The sequence below is a fragment of the Dasypus novemcinctus genome, chromosome 24, assembly GCF_030445035.2.
Source record: "Dasypus novemcinctus isolate mDasNov1 chromosome 24, mDasNov1.1.hap2, whole genome shotgun sequence".
Lineage (NCBI taxonomy): Eukaryota > Metazoa > Chordata > Mammalia > Cingulata > Dasypodidae > Dasypus > Dasypus novemcinctus.
In genome coordinates, this window is record NC_080696.1 from 4,944,295 (window position 1) to 4,960,153 (window position 15,859).

General features: G+C 47.7%; 1 protein-coding gene across 2 annotated transcripts in view; it reads right to left on the reverse strand.

Annotated features, from left to right (window-relative positions):
* Positions 1-15,859, reverse strand: part of FERMT1 (FERM domain containing kindlin 1) — an 85,630-nt gene that overhangs the window by 19,628 nt on the left and 50,143 nt on the right. For both annotated transcript variants that reach the window (XM_071211541.1, XM_058287539.2), the window contains exons 7-14: positions 15,713-15,820; positions 15,182-15,313; positions 13,609-13,658; positions 8,017-8,141; positions 6,899-7,005; positions 5,572-5,793; positions 4,668-4,792; positions 1,212-1,353 (exon numbers count right to left, since the gene is read on the reverse strand). In XM_071211541.1, the coding sequence (XP_071067642.1) occupies positions 1,212-1,353; positions 4,668-4,792; positions 5,572-5,793; positions 6,899-7,005; positions 8,017-8,141; positions 13,609-13,658; positions 15,182-15,313; positions 15,713-15,820 (1,011 nt within the window). The remainder of the gene's footprint in view (positions 1-1,211; positions 1,354-4,667; positions 4,793-5,571; positions 5,794-6,898; positions 7,006-8,016; positions 8,142-13,608; positions 13,659-15,181; positions 15,314-15,712; positions 15,821-15,859) is intronic.

The window sequence follows — 15,859 nt, forward strand, 5'->3', positions numbered from 1 at the left end:
ACCGCGCCCTGTCTCAGAGATTGTTTTTTTTTTTTTTTTGAGGTACGAGGGCTGGGGATTGAACCCAGGACCTCAAATGTTGGAAGCTGGCGCTCAACCATTGAGCCACATTGGCTCCCCTGAGTTGGTCTTTTCCTTTGTTTGTTTGTTGCTTGTTTTTTTGTTTTTCAGCAGGCACCGGGGACTGAAACCAGGACCTCCCCATGTGGGAAGCAGGTGCTCAACTGCTTGAGCTACATCCGTTCCCCAGAAATTCTGATTTAATTGGTCCGGGTGTAGCCTGGGTGGTGAGTGTGTGTGCCCGCGTGTGGATTTAAAGCTTTCCAGGTGACCTGAGCAGGCACTAAGGTTTTAGAGCGGCTGCCTCCGAGGTCCTCCAATAGCCGGCCTTCGTTTTACCTATAGGTCCCTGGGTGGCTGACAGCACTGCAGGGACAGGAATCCGGGGTTCTTGAAAAAAGTGTGAGTCGCTCACCGTCACTCTATGTTAATGGTTTTCTGCTGGAAAAATGAGAATGCCAAAGGAACGAGGGGAAACATTCTATATCAGCATCATCGGCATGTTTAAATTAGCAGACGCTGATGACTCCAATGTCATCGAGAATTTCCCATCGTGCTTGTGAGGCCTGACCCTCGTCGCTAGGGGGGAGGTGACGGAGCCTAACCACGAGCAGAGGGCTCGAGGGCTCCCAAACTCAGCACACTGAGCATTTCTCAGGGTGCCTGTGTCCCCCACTTGCTTCTCAAACAAATTTTCCCTTTTGGGACTGGGATGCTCTCCAAGTGGGCAAATGAATCTGAGTCTCAGCCAGGTAGACCTCCTGGCATCCAGTAGGTAGGATTTTTTGGGATTTATTTTGTCTGATAGTTACATCTCAGGTGGTTTCTGCTAAGTAATTATCAGCCTAAGTCTTACCTAATCCTATGATGAGGACATGCAAATGAATCAAACTGCCCAGCAATTTTAGAGTCTGTATGGAGAGTCTATCTGTTGACTAAGCCAACTGGTGGGGTTAATTCAAAGGCATTTGGCTTGTACTTGTTGGGAAATTGCCCAGAGTTACATGTGATGATTTTAGCAGACAGTTACCACCTGCTGTGTTTTGTTGGTTCTAAAGATAAGAACGCCTTTTAAAAATCAGATGATCTGCAAATCTGAGGGCACACACATTTACAGGCTCAATGCTGGATACCAGAAACTTTCATTTTACCTGGCGGATTTCCCAATTTACATTCCACTGTTTCATATTTGTAAATCTCCATGTTGTGAGTGGAATTCCAGTGGCTGCATCAATTCTAATCAACCTATTATATGATACTCCCAGAATATCATCTTTCTTATATCCTTTAAATCTGAAAAAAAAGAGATAACATTAAGAGAAGCAACTATTTCCTATAATGTACTGATTCACAAACAACTTCATAAAGAAAAGATAATACCAACATTTCTAAACCAGTGAAGAGCTAATGAGGGACTAGCTCCCTATAGGAAGGCATTTTCATTGTGATACTGGGAAAATGAAGAAAGGAGAAGATTGGGCTATCCTTGCCAACATTCTTAAGGTGAAACTGACATCAGAGGAAAGCGAAATAAGAGGTCAAATAGACTCATTCAAACTTAGCACCAACTATATGCTAAGGACCTCTTCTAGACACTAAGGATATAGCAGCGAAGTAAACAGAATTTCTTAGTGGGGTGTATATTCTCAGAGGCAGAGGGGCACAGATAAGTGAAATATATACGTGTGAGATAAGATCAGGAAGAAAAACAAAGCAGAGGAGGAAAGGGAATACTGGCAATGAAACTGTTGCAGGTTTCAACAGGAAGTTCTCAGTGAGAGGGTAACATTTGGCCAAATACCTGATGGCGTTGAGGAATGAGCCACAGGGATATCTGTGGAAAGAGGATCCTCGACAGAGGGACCGAGTGCAATAGCCAGAGCACGTTCCTGCATGTTAAAGAACCTGCAAGATCAGCGTGGCTGGGCACAGTCAACGAGCAGGAGAACATGCGCGTGGAGGGCGGAGGTCCTGCCGGCCATGGCGAGGATTTGGCTTTTACTCTGGGTAGGCTGAAGGCCTTCCGCGGGCCTCGAGTAGGGAATAAGATCTGACTTAGGCTTTAAAAGGACCACTCTGGCTGCTAAGTTGAAAGTCTGGAGAGGTGAGGGTGGAGCAGGGAGATCAAGTAGGAAGAAGCCAGGATCCAGGTGGGAGATGATGGACAGCTGGCCCCTGGCCGTGGAGGAGGCAGTGAGAAGCTGTCAGGTTCTACGTAAACTCCAAAGGTGGAGTCAGTAGGATTCGCTGATGGGTAGGATGTAGGGCGTAAGAGAAAGCAAGGAGTCAGGATGGCTTCACGGGATCTGGCAGGAGAATCTAGAAGAGGCTGCTGCCATTTACTGAGGCGGGGAAGGATGCAGGCGGAGCAGTGGAGGGCGAAAGGTGGGGAGCTTGGGCAGGCTGAGAAGGTAAGTCCGGTGCACATCCAAGGGAGATATTAAGTAGGCAGTTGGATTTATGAGCCTGCCGGTCAGGAGAGAGTTCTGGGCTCCGAAAGATACACGTTTCAGAGTAACCAGCAGATACAATTAAGCCAGAAGAGTGGCTGAGCCCCAAAAGGGTGAGCACAGATTGAGAAAAGGAGCAATTTAAGGCCTGGGGCCTGTGTCCTCCAGGATGAATGAGGTGGGAAGGTGAGAAGGAACCAGCAAAGGAGGACAGAAGAGCTGGCCCGTGGGGGAGGAGGAGAACCAGGGGCCTCCTGGAAGCCAAGTGAAGCAAATGTGTCAAGGAGGGGGGCACCCACTGTGTCAGATACTGCTGGGGGGGGGCAGCTGCAACAAGGCCTGGGGACTGGCCGCCGGCTTCAGCAGTGCGGAGGCTGCGGGCGGCCTTGATGAGAGCGGTTTTGGAGCAGTGACGGTGGGAGACACCTGCTTGTAGTGGGTTCAAGAAAGAAAGGAACTGGAGACAGTGGGTTCAAGGAGCTTGGCAGTGAAGAAGGGCAGAGAAAGGGGACAGCGCCAGGAGGGGGACACGAGGTTAGTTAAAACACCCAAGGTCAGAGAGCTGGTCGATGTCAGCCGCCGGCGGAAGCTGGGTCTGGTTGGCTCAGGAGCCCATGGTCCTTCCAGTCCAGGCTGATCCCAGAGCTGTCACTTGTGAGCATGCGCATGGGCAAGGGTCCAGGGCTCTGTCCCGCCCCCTTGGCTGTTTTGCTGGGATAAACGAAACCAGGAGTTGCTGGTTTGGGACAAGCACTGGGCACAGATGTTATATGAGATTTTTTTTCAGTGAACAGAGAAGTCTGAATAGACTCCCGTGCTAGAAGGGGTGGTAGATGCCATGTCTTTGGAGAGATGGAAGCAAACACCGTATTTTCCTAAAAGTCAGCTCTTTAAAACACAAACCAATCTTCCGTTGCACTGAAAAAAGGACAAAGTGGGGGAGAGTACTTGCCTTATTTCTGGAGCAAGCAAAGCTTTTCCTTCGACATCCACCTTCCTTACTGAAGGGAGAAATGATCATCTGACTCACTCGCGTGCGTGCTTGGGGACCCCTTGGGGAACCGTTCATTTATAGAGTGGGAATGAGCCACCAGGGCGGGGGTCACCACGGGACACGGGCCTGTGACCCTGGCTAGCAGGAATCTGGACGCGTGTTCTCTTTTGCTCATCTCAGTGTTCTCAGTCTGTGAAAAGGGAGGGCAGTGGACGGGCCAGCAAGGTCTTCAGGCCCCGGGAACCTGAGCTCCGCGGGAACAGGGCGCAGGGGAGAGACGCAGGCCCTGCTGAGGCCTCTGTCTGGAGCCCGACAAGTTCCCCAGAGCCACAGCACGAGACACCAGATGTAACCCGACAGGGGACCCTGAGATGACAGGAAGCCAGAGTGCCTAAAATCCACACGGGACGGCCTTCCTCTGGCTTTGCAAATGAAGCTACCCTAAAAGAAGCCAAACTTTGGAAAGTTTAAAATTCTCTTCACATTTAGCCAGGTTTCAGGGGAGCTGGTGCTATGAAATGAAGGCACGGAAGACTGCTCTGGGCAGCCAAAAGTGTTTCAGCTGCTTGCGAAAGGGCAGTATTCTAAAATGCAAAGTCTTCCATGTTCTTGAAGACTGGGCTCCTGGGAAGTCACTTAAAATCAAAGGGAGGGAAACGGATGTGGCTTGACCAATTGGGCTCCTGTCTACCATACAGGAGGTCCAGGGCCTCCTGGTGAGGGCAAGCTGGCCCACGTGGAGTGCTGGCCTGTGCGGGACGCGGCTCTGCGCGGGAGAGTCGCCCTGTGTGGGGAATGCCACCCAGCGCGGGGAAGTCGCCCCAAGCGGGAGTGCTGACTGGCACAGAGAGCTGGTGCAGCAAGATGATGCAACAAGAGACACAGAGAAAAAATGAGAACACATAGCAGAAAAGGGAGCTGAGGTGGCACAAGAGAGGAATCACCCCTCTCCCACTCTGGAAGGTCCCAGGATCGGTTCCCAGAGCTGCCTAATGAGAAAACAAGCAGACACAGAAGAACACACAGCGAGTGGATACGCAGAGCAGACAGTGGGGGGAAAGGGGTGGGGTGGGGTGGGAGAAATAAATAAAAAATGAATTAAAAAATCTCTGGGGAAAAAAAATTGAAGGGAAAGCAGGAGAGGCAGGGAACGGTGGAATCACCTGACCAGGTAGTAGGTGAGCCCGAATTCAGGTAGAGACTGCCACGCCTGGATGAACCGCAGCTTGGCTTCGACCAGGGGCATCTGCGCCACGTTCTGATGTGCTTCCAGGATGCGGGCTGCCAGCTGGACAGGAGGAGGAGGAGACATGCAACGCTCGCCGGCAGGCACTGATGCTCTGCCACCATCCCAGGCACTCCAGAGCCCCCCGAGAAGAATAAAGGCAAGGCCGGAATGCGGCTCTTCAAAGACCACTCATTCCCTCTCTCTCTCTGTCTCTTTCCCTCCCCTTTTCTACAAGACATGACCATCACTGAGAAGCAGGAATAACATCGGCCAGCACGTGAGCTTCTAAGGTCCATGCTGGTGAAAGTTCTGGGATTCCTTTCTCTGAAGCTGTCCACGGATAATGAATCTATTTTGAACCTACTCTTAAGAAAGCATAATTTAAACTTTTAATTTGTGGAGATTAAACCATTTTATTCTTAATTGAATTCCATTTGGGAATCTCACCATGTTCAGTTGGCAATATATGATTTCATTTCTTTGTTTCTTAAGGAGGTACCGGGGATTGTGCCCAGGACCTCCTACATGGAAGCAGGCGCTCAACCACGGAGCTCCTCTACTCCCTAAGGAGAGTTGGTTTTTTCATTTGTCAGTTTGTTTTTAGGAGGTACCAGAGATTGAACCCAGGACCTCACACGTGGGAAGCAGGCACTCAATCACTTGAGCCACATCTGCTCCGCCAAATTGTTTTTTAATATCATCTAATGGCTAGTCCATCTTCAAATTTCCCCACCCGTGGATTCCTCATGATGATGCCCTTAATCAGACGGGATTCCTCCCTTTAATTCAGAACATGCCGCACTGGCTACAAACAACTGCCCCGGCCCGGTCAGCAGTACCTGTTTAGATTTGTGTTTTTTGGCACACCGAGGCGACACAAAACATTCCGGGTTCACGTCCATGCTCTCAGGCCCGGGAGCCGCCTGCGGTGCGGAGTTGCGGTCTTTCATCCTCAGGAAGGAGCGGATGTTCTGGACCTCCGGATGGTAGGAGCAGTCCGCCATGGTCTTGCCCTTGGAGGCCAGGGCGCAGGCGGCCATCCACTGGGCGTACTGCTTCTCCTGCAGCGAACGCCAGAGGTGGAGAAGCAAGTTCAAGTGCGCGGCCATGCGCTGGGCACAGAGCGGGACTCGGGCTCTGACCACAGAGCTGTTGCCTTCCAAGCAAGGACGGGGGTGAAGCAGCGTGCACTCTGAGGGCCAACCACCCAACTGACCACCCACAACAGCTCTGCAGTCCCTTGTTGACTGTCTAGAAGCTGAGGGGCTCGAGGACAAGAACGCCAGCTTGGACCAATTCAGGGCAGGGACCTTTGCCTTTCAGGGTGAACAAAGCACCAAGGAGGGCAGACGGGTGAAAACTCAACTTCCTTGACATGTATTTCCATTTTCACATCAAGTTTGATCTCTGTGATGGAGGTGATGAAAAACCACTCACTGATTTCCTGAGGTGGTCCCACCCTGGCCAGCCTCAGGGCAGAGTCCAATATCCTGGTAGGCACAGGGCCACTGACGAGGCCCGTGCCAGTCAGTGACGCGCCCACTGTTCTTTGATATCTGTGTCATTTTTTACCCTGCGGAGCAACGACGAGTGCCTCAGGAGCTGCATCGATGCAGCGGGAGAGGGGAATTCTTCAAATCAGCAGAAGAAACGATGGACCCTCACACCCCTGCACCCACGCCCTTTGCCGTGCCACTTTACCATCCCTCGCGTCAGAGCCAGAGTATAACTCCGTCTCTTGACCACGGGCTCAGCCACGGACTTGCCTCGGTTAATGGAATGTGGGTGGAAGAGGCAGGGTGCCCATTTCAAGACTAAGCCTTAGGAGGCTCATGTTCCAGTTGCCTTTTGCGCTTCTGCCATCACTACGAGGAAGAGATTCCCCCAGGCAGCCTGCAGCCAGGATAAGTGTGCCCAGCGCAGGCCTGAGTTGAACCTGAAGCAAAGGCAAGGCGAGCCATCCCTGCGGCTTTGACACTAGTCAGCCTGGCTGCCATCAGTGTGAATCACCTAACCCCCAGCCCATTTGCAGATCAGGTAGACTTTGTAGTTGTTTGTTATGAAACAATAGCAGACTGATACAACAGTGCCCTGATTTGAGAAAATATCTTGTGTGCTTTATCCTTAATAAATGTGAAGTGACAACACTTTTGGGGTTTTACTTACATGGTCACATTTCAGATACACTTCATTCATACCGTCAGCAACAGGGATTAGCAACTTGATTCCAAATTTTCTTCCTGCTACATTTACGTCCGGCATAACTTCACAGCCTGAATGATGGAAGGCAGGGACAAAACTGAGTGCTGAGGAATCGGTTACGTAAATACCAGGTGTGCATCTAAAATAAGGACTTGGAACATAAGCCCCTCCTGTTTGGTTTTCTTCAGAAAAATGTAGAAGCAAGTTGATAACATCAGTTAAAGGACAACTAGATGAGATTATCTTATAATAAGATTTATCAGCAGTTAAGTCCCCGCGTGGGGGAGTCCCACGCGCAAGGAGTGCGCCCGTGAGGAAAGCCGCCCAGCGTGAAAAGAAAGAGCAGCCTGCCCAGGAATGGCGCTGTCCACACTTCCCTGCCGCTGACGACAACAGAAGCGGACAAAGAAACAAGACGCAGCAAATAGACACCAAGAACAGACAACCAGGGGAGGGGGGGAAATTAAATAAATAAATAAATCTTTAAAAAAAAAAATATGGATAAAGAAAAAGTTATTTTCTTGAATATAGCATCCTCTATAGAATTCAATATTTTAGATCGAAATGATCTATCCAATCTCAAAAGAACAGTTATGCACAAGAATTTCAAAACAAACCAAAGTAGAGGGCATTCTCTGATTGCCACCAGGATACAGGAGTTGAATGTACTGGTGAATTAAGTGCTTCGACTAACAGAGTTACCAGTACAATCACAGTCACTTTCAGAAATTACAAGAGGCACTGAAGTGACACTGAAATGACCATCGCTATTCCTGGGTGAAGAAAGCTCTTCAGGATCCTACCAGGCCTCACCGCTGACACTTAGGGACACCAGTGGTCACTGTTCTGTGGACGCCGGGACACTGGGAAAGAAGGGACACCATGTGCGGGTCCCACCGACCACGCTGCGGTCGAGGCCCCCGTTCTGCAGGGAAGGGGAGCTGCAGGCAGGCTGCGTTTGGAACACAGTGACACGGGGAGGGTCCTCTGGAATTGAACCTTGCTGGTTTTGTAGGGCTGTCACCTCTGGTCTCTTGCTGGGCGTGACGAGCAGAGAAGGAAGAGGACAGGACCTCCCTTACCTCTCAGGTTGAGTTTTTCTATTGGTTCTCCTTGCTCCAGCTCCTTATTTTTGAAGTAGGCTATAGACGTGTCCTTGAAGACGAACCAATACTGTTTGAACGCCTTTAATACTAGTTTCTTTGGCCTGAAAGTGAGAGCACAGCGAGAAGGTAAACGATCGCCATGCCCACCACTCTGCAAATGCCACACAGATCGAGGTGCTCTAGAGCTCCTTCCAAACAGCAAATGCTGTACTTTTAAAAAGAGCTGCCCAGCGCGAAAAAGGCGCAGCCTGCCCAGGAGTGGCGCCACACACACGGAGAGCTGACACAGCAAGATGACACAACAAAACAAGATGCAGATTGAGGGTGCTGCTGATAAGAATAGAAGTGGACACAGAAGATCACACAGGGAATGGACACAGAGAGCAGACAACTGGAGGGGGGAGGGGAAGAGAAATAAAAATAAATCTTAAAAAAAAAGCAAAAAACAATTCTCAGATTGCTCACTCGCTCCTAAACAGTAGAAATGAGGTTCTGACACTTGATGGAGGTGCTAATACACTTGAGCACACACCTGATCTACTCCTGAACCACATGTGTGACTCTGGGAAAGACGCTTCATCTGTCCGGGCACATTCATTGTGATGGGGATGGCAACAGTCTAACTCACGACCTGGCAGGACGGAACAAGACTTCTACGTAAAGGGCTGGCTCGGCAGAGCGCTGAGCTAATCTTAAGTGCTCAGTGCATCCTTACTATGCGTGAGAGACACACAAACAGATCTGGTGACACCGAAATTCCAGAATGCTTCCTGGCTCTGAGAAAGCTATCTTTATGGATGGGACAAGTTTCAAGTTATCTTACATAAGAGTGAGCAACTTCTCTGTAGTTTCTTCTTGATCCTTAAAAGAAACGACCAGAGAGTTCTCAGTGTGCAATGGAAATCACTAAAATCTACAGGAATTCTTTGCAGATTCCCCAAAATATTTTTGGGGAAGCTATTTAACAGTGAGGGTCACAGACTTTTGTACTTGGGTTAGGGGGGTCAGTGGTGCCAAAGGCAAGCAAGCCTTGGGAGCGAAACACGATCTGCCATGATTCTATAATAACCCAAATAAATGCCTCTCCTCTATAACCTTGTGGAGTCCTCTTATTTATTCCAAAGTGGTCATACCTGACAGTTTTTGCATAAATCATTGTTTTTACTAAATATGTTATTTACTAGTAGGCGTGTATCTTGTCTGCTTCATCTTTTAATGGTTTGCAAAAAGTAGAAACTTGTAAGATAGTGTGGTTGGGCATTAACTTCTAGATTGACCATTATCTTCTCTTCACCCTTTGAAAATATCTTCCAGCCTTTATTTGTGCCTGGTGAGAAATCTGTTGTTAATCTAATTGCTGCTCCTCTGTAGGGAATCTGTCTTTTCTCTCTGATTTTGTTTTTGTCAACGGTTGGCTTTATCAGGATGTTAATTTGTGTTGATTTATTTTGCCTGGGATTTGTGATCCCTAAATTTGAGGATTTTTGACTTAAAAAATTATGGAATATTCCCAGGCATTCTCTTTTGAGACTGCCTCCCTTGCATTCTTCCCTCTGGAACTGCTAATTGATGCCTGTCGGACCTCCCATTCTAACTCTATGGATTTTCCATTTCTACCTTTCAGAGGTCCCTCTTCAACTGTGTCTTTTAACCTAATGTTTAATGTGCCTGTTGAATTTTCAATTTCTATGACTGTATTTCACTTTCAGAATTCCTATTTGGTTCTTTTTCAGGGTTGTCTGTTCTCTTTTATTATAATTTCTACTTTTAAATCTACTTAATGATTTTAAGCATACTCATTTTATAGTTTCTTTAGGTTATCCTATTACCTACTTATTGAGACTACTAATCCTCTTGTTTGTTGGGTCTGTTGTCTCTTCCATATGGTTAGTTTTACTGGGAGCTCACTTTTGTAGGGAGCTTTTGTTTTCTGCAGGGAGCCCATGCACACTGGTTGTGGATGTCTCCCTCTGAGTGTTTTTGCAATGACATTAACTAGAACTTCATAGCTTTTTTTTTTTTTAAGGATGTACTGGGAATTGAACCCAGGACCTTGTACATGGGAAGTGGGCACTCAATCACTGAGCTACATCTGCTCCCCATAGGACTTCATGGGTTTTTGTGGTTCTGGACCAGTTTCTACTTTTCTTTTCAATTTGAGATTCTCATATCATTATAAGACATTTAAATTTAGATCTAAATTCATCAGAGTCATGGCACAGGCCATGACTCGTTATCTCAAGGGAATCGTTACTTCTCCCCATGCAAGGATGAGGTTCCTTACTGTTTCCTTTGGCTGCTGGGGAGTGTAGCAGTTTGATATTATTTATAAATTCCAAAAAAAGGTATTGATTATGTTTGTAAACTGGTCTGTTCTTCTGGGCATGATACCCTTTGATTGTATTAAATTCAGCTGAGATGGCTTTGATTAAATTATGTCAAGATTAGGGCTTTAATCTGACAGTGTCACTAGGTGTAACTCACGTTAAGTGCTCTCCCCCTTTGGTGGGCTATATAAATGGACGTTCACTCAAGAAGAAACACAGAAGAAGACACATGAGAAAATAGAAAGCTCCAAAAATACCAGCAGAGATAACTGAGTCATAACACAGAAGAGGAGAGAACTTGGTCATGTGACAGAGAGGAGAAGGCTTAAATAGCTCAAGCCCGGGGGAGAGCTGAGCCTTTCACCTAATCCTTTGCAGCTGAAGAGACCAGAGCCCTGAGCAGCTGAGTAGGCCTGGGAAGAAATGAGCCTTCCGGCCTCCAGCTGACATTGGAACAAGCTGGGCCCAAGGATCCTGAAGAGGACGAGGAAGGAGAGACCAGGCAGAGCCCATCTGCCATCTTGCTTCACCTCGTGGCAGCTGACTTTGGTCAGAAAGCAACCTTGAGCTGGACTCTTTAGGGTCTTGTAACTGTAGGCTTTTACCCCAAATAAATACCCTTTATAAAAGCCAACAGATTTCTGGTACTTTCATCAGCACCCCTTTGGCTAATACAGGGAGGTTTTCTACTCTGCTACACAGAGAACGAGCCCTCGCAAGGCTCCATCTTTAGGCAGGGGCTTCCATTCTGACTTGCTGCTTTACTAGGTCCAAAATTTCATCTCTTATCCCTCCCTGAGAATTGAAATCCCAGTCCCAGGCCATTAGGTCCTAGGTCCCTGCCTTCAAAGCCTCTGGACTGCTGAGGCTTCACCGGTTCTCTTTTTATTTGCTGCAAACTGGGCTTTCCAGCCTCACTTCAAGCTCCATTTTGTATTTACAATTGGTTTAGAGTTATTTCAGCCAGCATTTCTATGGATTTATCATAAGATTGCGGTTTGAATTAGATCACACCCATGTTACTGCAAACTGAAGCCCACTATTTGATATAGTTGGTTCAATAGGAGATTTTGTTTAGATAAAGTGTCTCATTATTAAAGAAAAAAGGAAAAGAAAATCGAAGGTCTAGTTCAACACTCGTACACTGACATAGGAGGCCTGGAGAAATGAAGGGCGATGGAAGGTCACATGCTGACTTTGTTTTTTTTTTTTTTTAAAGATTTATTTATTTCTCTGCCCTCCCCGCCCCCACACACCCTGGTTGTCGGTTCTCTGTGTCTATTTGCTGCATCTTCTTCTTTGTCTGCTTCTGTTGTTGTCAGCGGCACGGGAATCTGTGTTTGTTTTTGTTGTGTCATCTTGTGTCAGCTCTCTGTGTGGGCGGTGCCATTCCTGGGCAGGCTGCACTTTCGCGCTGGGCGGCTCTCCTTATGGGGCGCACTCCTTGCGTGTGGGGCTCCCCTACATGGGGGACACCCGTGTGGCACAGCACTCCATGTGCACATCAGCACTGCGCATGGGCCAGCTCCACACGGGTCAAGGAGGCCCGGGGTTTGAACTGCGGACCTCCCATGTGGTAGATGGACGCCCTATCCACTGGGCCAAGTCTGCCGCCCACACGCTGACTTTGAATAGTGCGGCCCACCTCCCTCTCCCTCCCTCCCTCCCTCCCATGATATACGTCTTATGGTGGAGGAAGTGTCCACCGGCCAGTTACAAGAACAACTTGCTCAGTTTGAGTGTGAGCCACACCCACGTCCTGTGTTCAGGGTGGCATGGGTGAGGTGGATTTAGGGACTAACTTTATCTTTGCTTCACTGGGAACATCTGCAGGAAGGGGAGAGTCCTCATTTGGTTTAAAAAACACCCGCATTTGCTCTACACAGAATAGGACAACCCAATTTCTCTGTAGAACAATGATCAATACTTTGGAAAGATGCATTTGTGGGTTCCAGCGGTTCTGACCCTGCTCTGAACAATATGCAAACACACCACGGAGGTTAGATTAGTGACTGTGGCAGGTTGGGTTCTGTAGCTCAACAAATACATGTTCTCAATCTTGTCGGCGCCCCTGAGGCTGAGTGCCTTTGCAAATGGTCCCTTTGGAAGACGTGAGCCAGGGCGGGCCTTACCCTGGGTAGCTGGAGGCCTTAGAAAGAGACCCCGGAGCTGAGGGGGGCAGGGACACGGACGAGGAGCCCCGGGCCGGGGCAAACCAGCTCCAGAACGGTCTTCAGGGAGAAAGTGCGGCCCTGCAGTGCCTCGATTTTGTTTTTCTAGCCTCAAAATTATGAGGCCATCAATTCCTGTGTTTCAGCCAGCCCACGGTATGGTATTTGTCACAGCAGCCTGGCAAACCGACACAATGGCCCCTTTGTTGGGGAGCACACCTCAGGATCACGTTACAAAACCCAGTGACAAGTACTGCGACCTTCGGATGCCGGTTTCTCATTCTATCTGATTCACTGTTCATTCTTTCCAAGTCTTTCTTCGCCGCGTGTGTTATCAAAGGTAACCCTGGTTTCCTCTGAAGTCCACTGCCCCGAGTGAAGTGCGGGTTTGTTCAGAAAAGTCAACAAACCATAAAGTGACATAAGTAACCGACAGCACTTCAAAGGGCCTTTCGCTTTCACCCGAACGCACCTGGGCGCACCACAAAGACCCTTTCCTGCCACGGAAGAAACTTCTCTGCCGTGTGAACAGTTTCAGGTCAATGGACGATGACTGGGGAGTTTATCGGAACACTTGCCGGCAAAGCTGGATAAACTACAATAATTGAGTCCAAGGCCAAAGCTCTGGAGACGACGGATTTCTCAACCATGAAAGAGCCTTCAAATGGCCAGAGTCCGGAGCCCCAAAACCGACCTCAGGATAGGCTGCTGTCTAAGGAATAAGTGCTCGTTATCACGATGCCAGCCTTCCTTAACCTACTGTCTACCCGGCGTGTGCTCTGAGCCGGGTGCTGGGCTACGAGCTCGTACCCGTCATTTTATTGAATTCTCTCAAGCACACTAGAGGAGGCATAGCCCCATTTTATAGGTCAGGAAACTGAGGCTTAGAGATGGAAGGGTGTGGCCCAAGGTCACCAGCCAGAGGGGCTGTGGAACCAGGAACCGACCCGACCTGCGATGCCCCAGGCTGCACTCGATCTTTTGACCCTACCTCCTGGATGTGCCACTAAACTGACGCTTTACCTGCAGGGCTCGTCCTGAGCAACCTTCCCCCCTTTAGGGTTACTTACCTAAACAATTTCAGATAATCTGCCAGTCGAGGAATGTCCGTGATATCCTCCTAGGGAAGAACAGATAACAGCCTTAAGTCCCGCTTTGCAGATGGCGCCCAGCGTCGGCCCCTGCGCGTCCAGCACGGGAGGGAGCCACTGGCCCCCTGGGCGGTTTAGACCTGAATTATCTTAAATTAAAATGAAAATTCACTTCCTCCGTTGTATTAATCACGTTTCAAGGAGTTCCCTCAAGGCGGGCGAGGGGTGCTTGGGAGTGGGATGGGGCACGGGAACGGCTGCTGGAGTGGGTGGAAAGTTCTGCTTCTTAATTCGGTCATTTAATATTAATTTGTTAAGCTGGACAATCATGTTTTGTTTTATTTTTCTGTTTGTGTCCTTGAGTACAGAAATAAAAAAAGCTAAGAAAACGGACCATTCCCTGTGTATAAGATTCATGTTAAAATTTGTGCTAGAAACCACTATTTTTGTTAAGTAGACATTTGACAATTTTTACTAATTAAACTCTCAAAAGGAACCAGGTGCAAAGTTCACTTGGCAGCTTCAGGTGGTACTTACTTTCAAACTGAAAAGCCTGTTGTTTCACATCCCATAAAAATATTCAGGGCGTGAGGAGGGCAATTTCCATTTTTCTACGAAGTGTTATTATCCTGTTATGGCTGTTCAGTGGAGGAAGCAGACAAAAGGGAGCTCCCGGCTCACGGGAACCGTGTCTGCTATAAATGTAAGACAGGGCTCTGGATTTCCACAGAATCTTGACATGTGGTTTATAATAGGTATTTGCTTTTGCCTCACTCTGATTTCCTATTTTAAGGTGCTTAAGAAGGAAACACACATTCAGTGCATAAGAATATAGTGACTCATATTTATTATTACTATTTAGATCCAATTACAACCCACCTCTCTGATTCAGTGTGATTGCACTAATACCCCCAGGACTGAAGGGGTTAGACAATAGGGTAGCATCCGAGGAATGTCTCACACAGGAGTTGCTCTCTGATGATGAAGCTAATATTCAGTCACGTTCACTGGCTAAGGAGCAAGGGACAGTTTTAGTTCTTTAGGTTTTACTGGAGAGTATTTGCTTATTTCCTGTAGACAAAAGGGTTCAGGAACTTTTTACAATGGCTCAAAGAAAGGCCCTCACTTCTGTTTACCTTGCCCAGTTGAAATATGGAATAGGTAAACAGAGAATAAGGCTTTGTGTCTGTCAAGCATTTTGTGTGTGTGCTGCCTTATGCAATCGACAGGGCAATTCTTTCCAGACTTGAGGGATCAATTCCATGTTCAACTAAGTGAAGTGGGGCCCTCATACCACATCGGCTTATCCCTAAGAAGAGATACGAAAGTACTGCCATTACCAGGACAAAACATCTAGTCTCTCCGAGCTAACCAAGACATGCTTGTCAAGTCTCGCTGGGTTTAAGCTTGGGGCAGATGAAAAGAACATTTTCTGTTTTTAAAAAAATCAGACTAAACATACTCTCATTTCTAAGGCAGAAAAAAAAGTTAATCTATGTTTTTCAATCAATCAGTACAAAATCAACTTTGGAGTCATCAGAAAAATTCATACCAAGATGTTGTCTGTCCTTCTGCCTTCTAGGGTAGCTTCCAAATTAGACAGGGCTGCGTCAACTTCGTCAAGCTCAGACTCGCTGGCAAAATCCTGGATTTCAGCGGACAAGGACAGTTTGCTAATGTGATACTAAAATGAGACAGAGGGTGTAGAAAGGTTAAAAAACAAATGAATCCAGTAGCCACTTCTTCCTCCTGGAAGACAATACTCCAGTAATAACACACCGCCACCAGGACTGAAAGTTTCCTATGGTGTGCAAAGAAAATGATTTAACCTGATTCTAAGACTCACAGTTAGTTATGTTCAACCTTATTTTCCCTATCAGTGAGTGTGCTTCTAGTCAGAAGAGATAAAGATGCAAAAAGAATGCCTTACATATTACATGCTGTGTCCTTGTGGGAACTATGAAAAGCATTTTCAGTTTAAATTTGTCCCCTCAGTTTTGCAAAAATGAAAAAAAAACCAAACCTCTAAGGAGAACAAACTCCTTTGTTTCCTTCCAGAAAAAAGGTCCTGGAATTCCCATACCTGGAGTGCTGCAAAGATCAACATTTCTTCCTCCGTGCAGTCGATTTCTTCTAAGAGAATGGCCCACCTGGCTTGTTCGTAGAGCTGGTTTATTCGCACAGCATCGTACTAGAGAAAGAAACGTGTGGGGAAGAGGGGGTATATTAA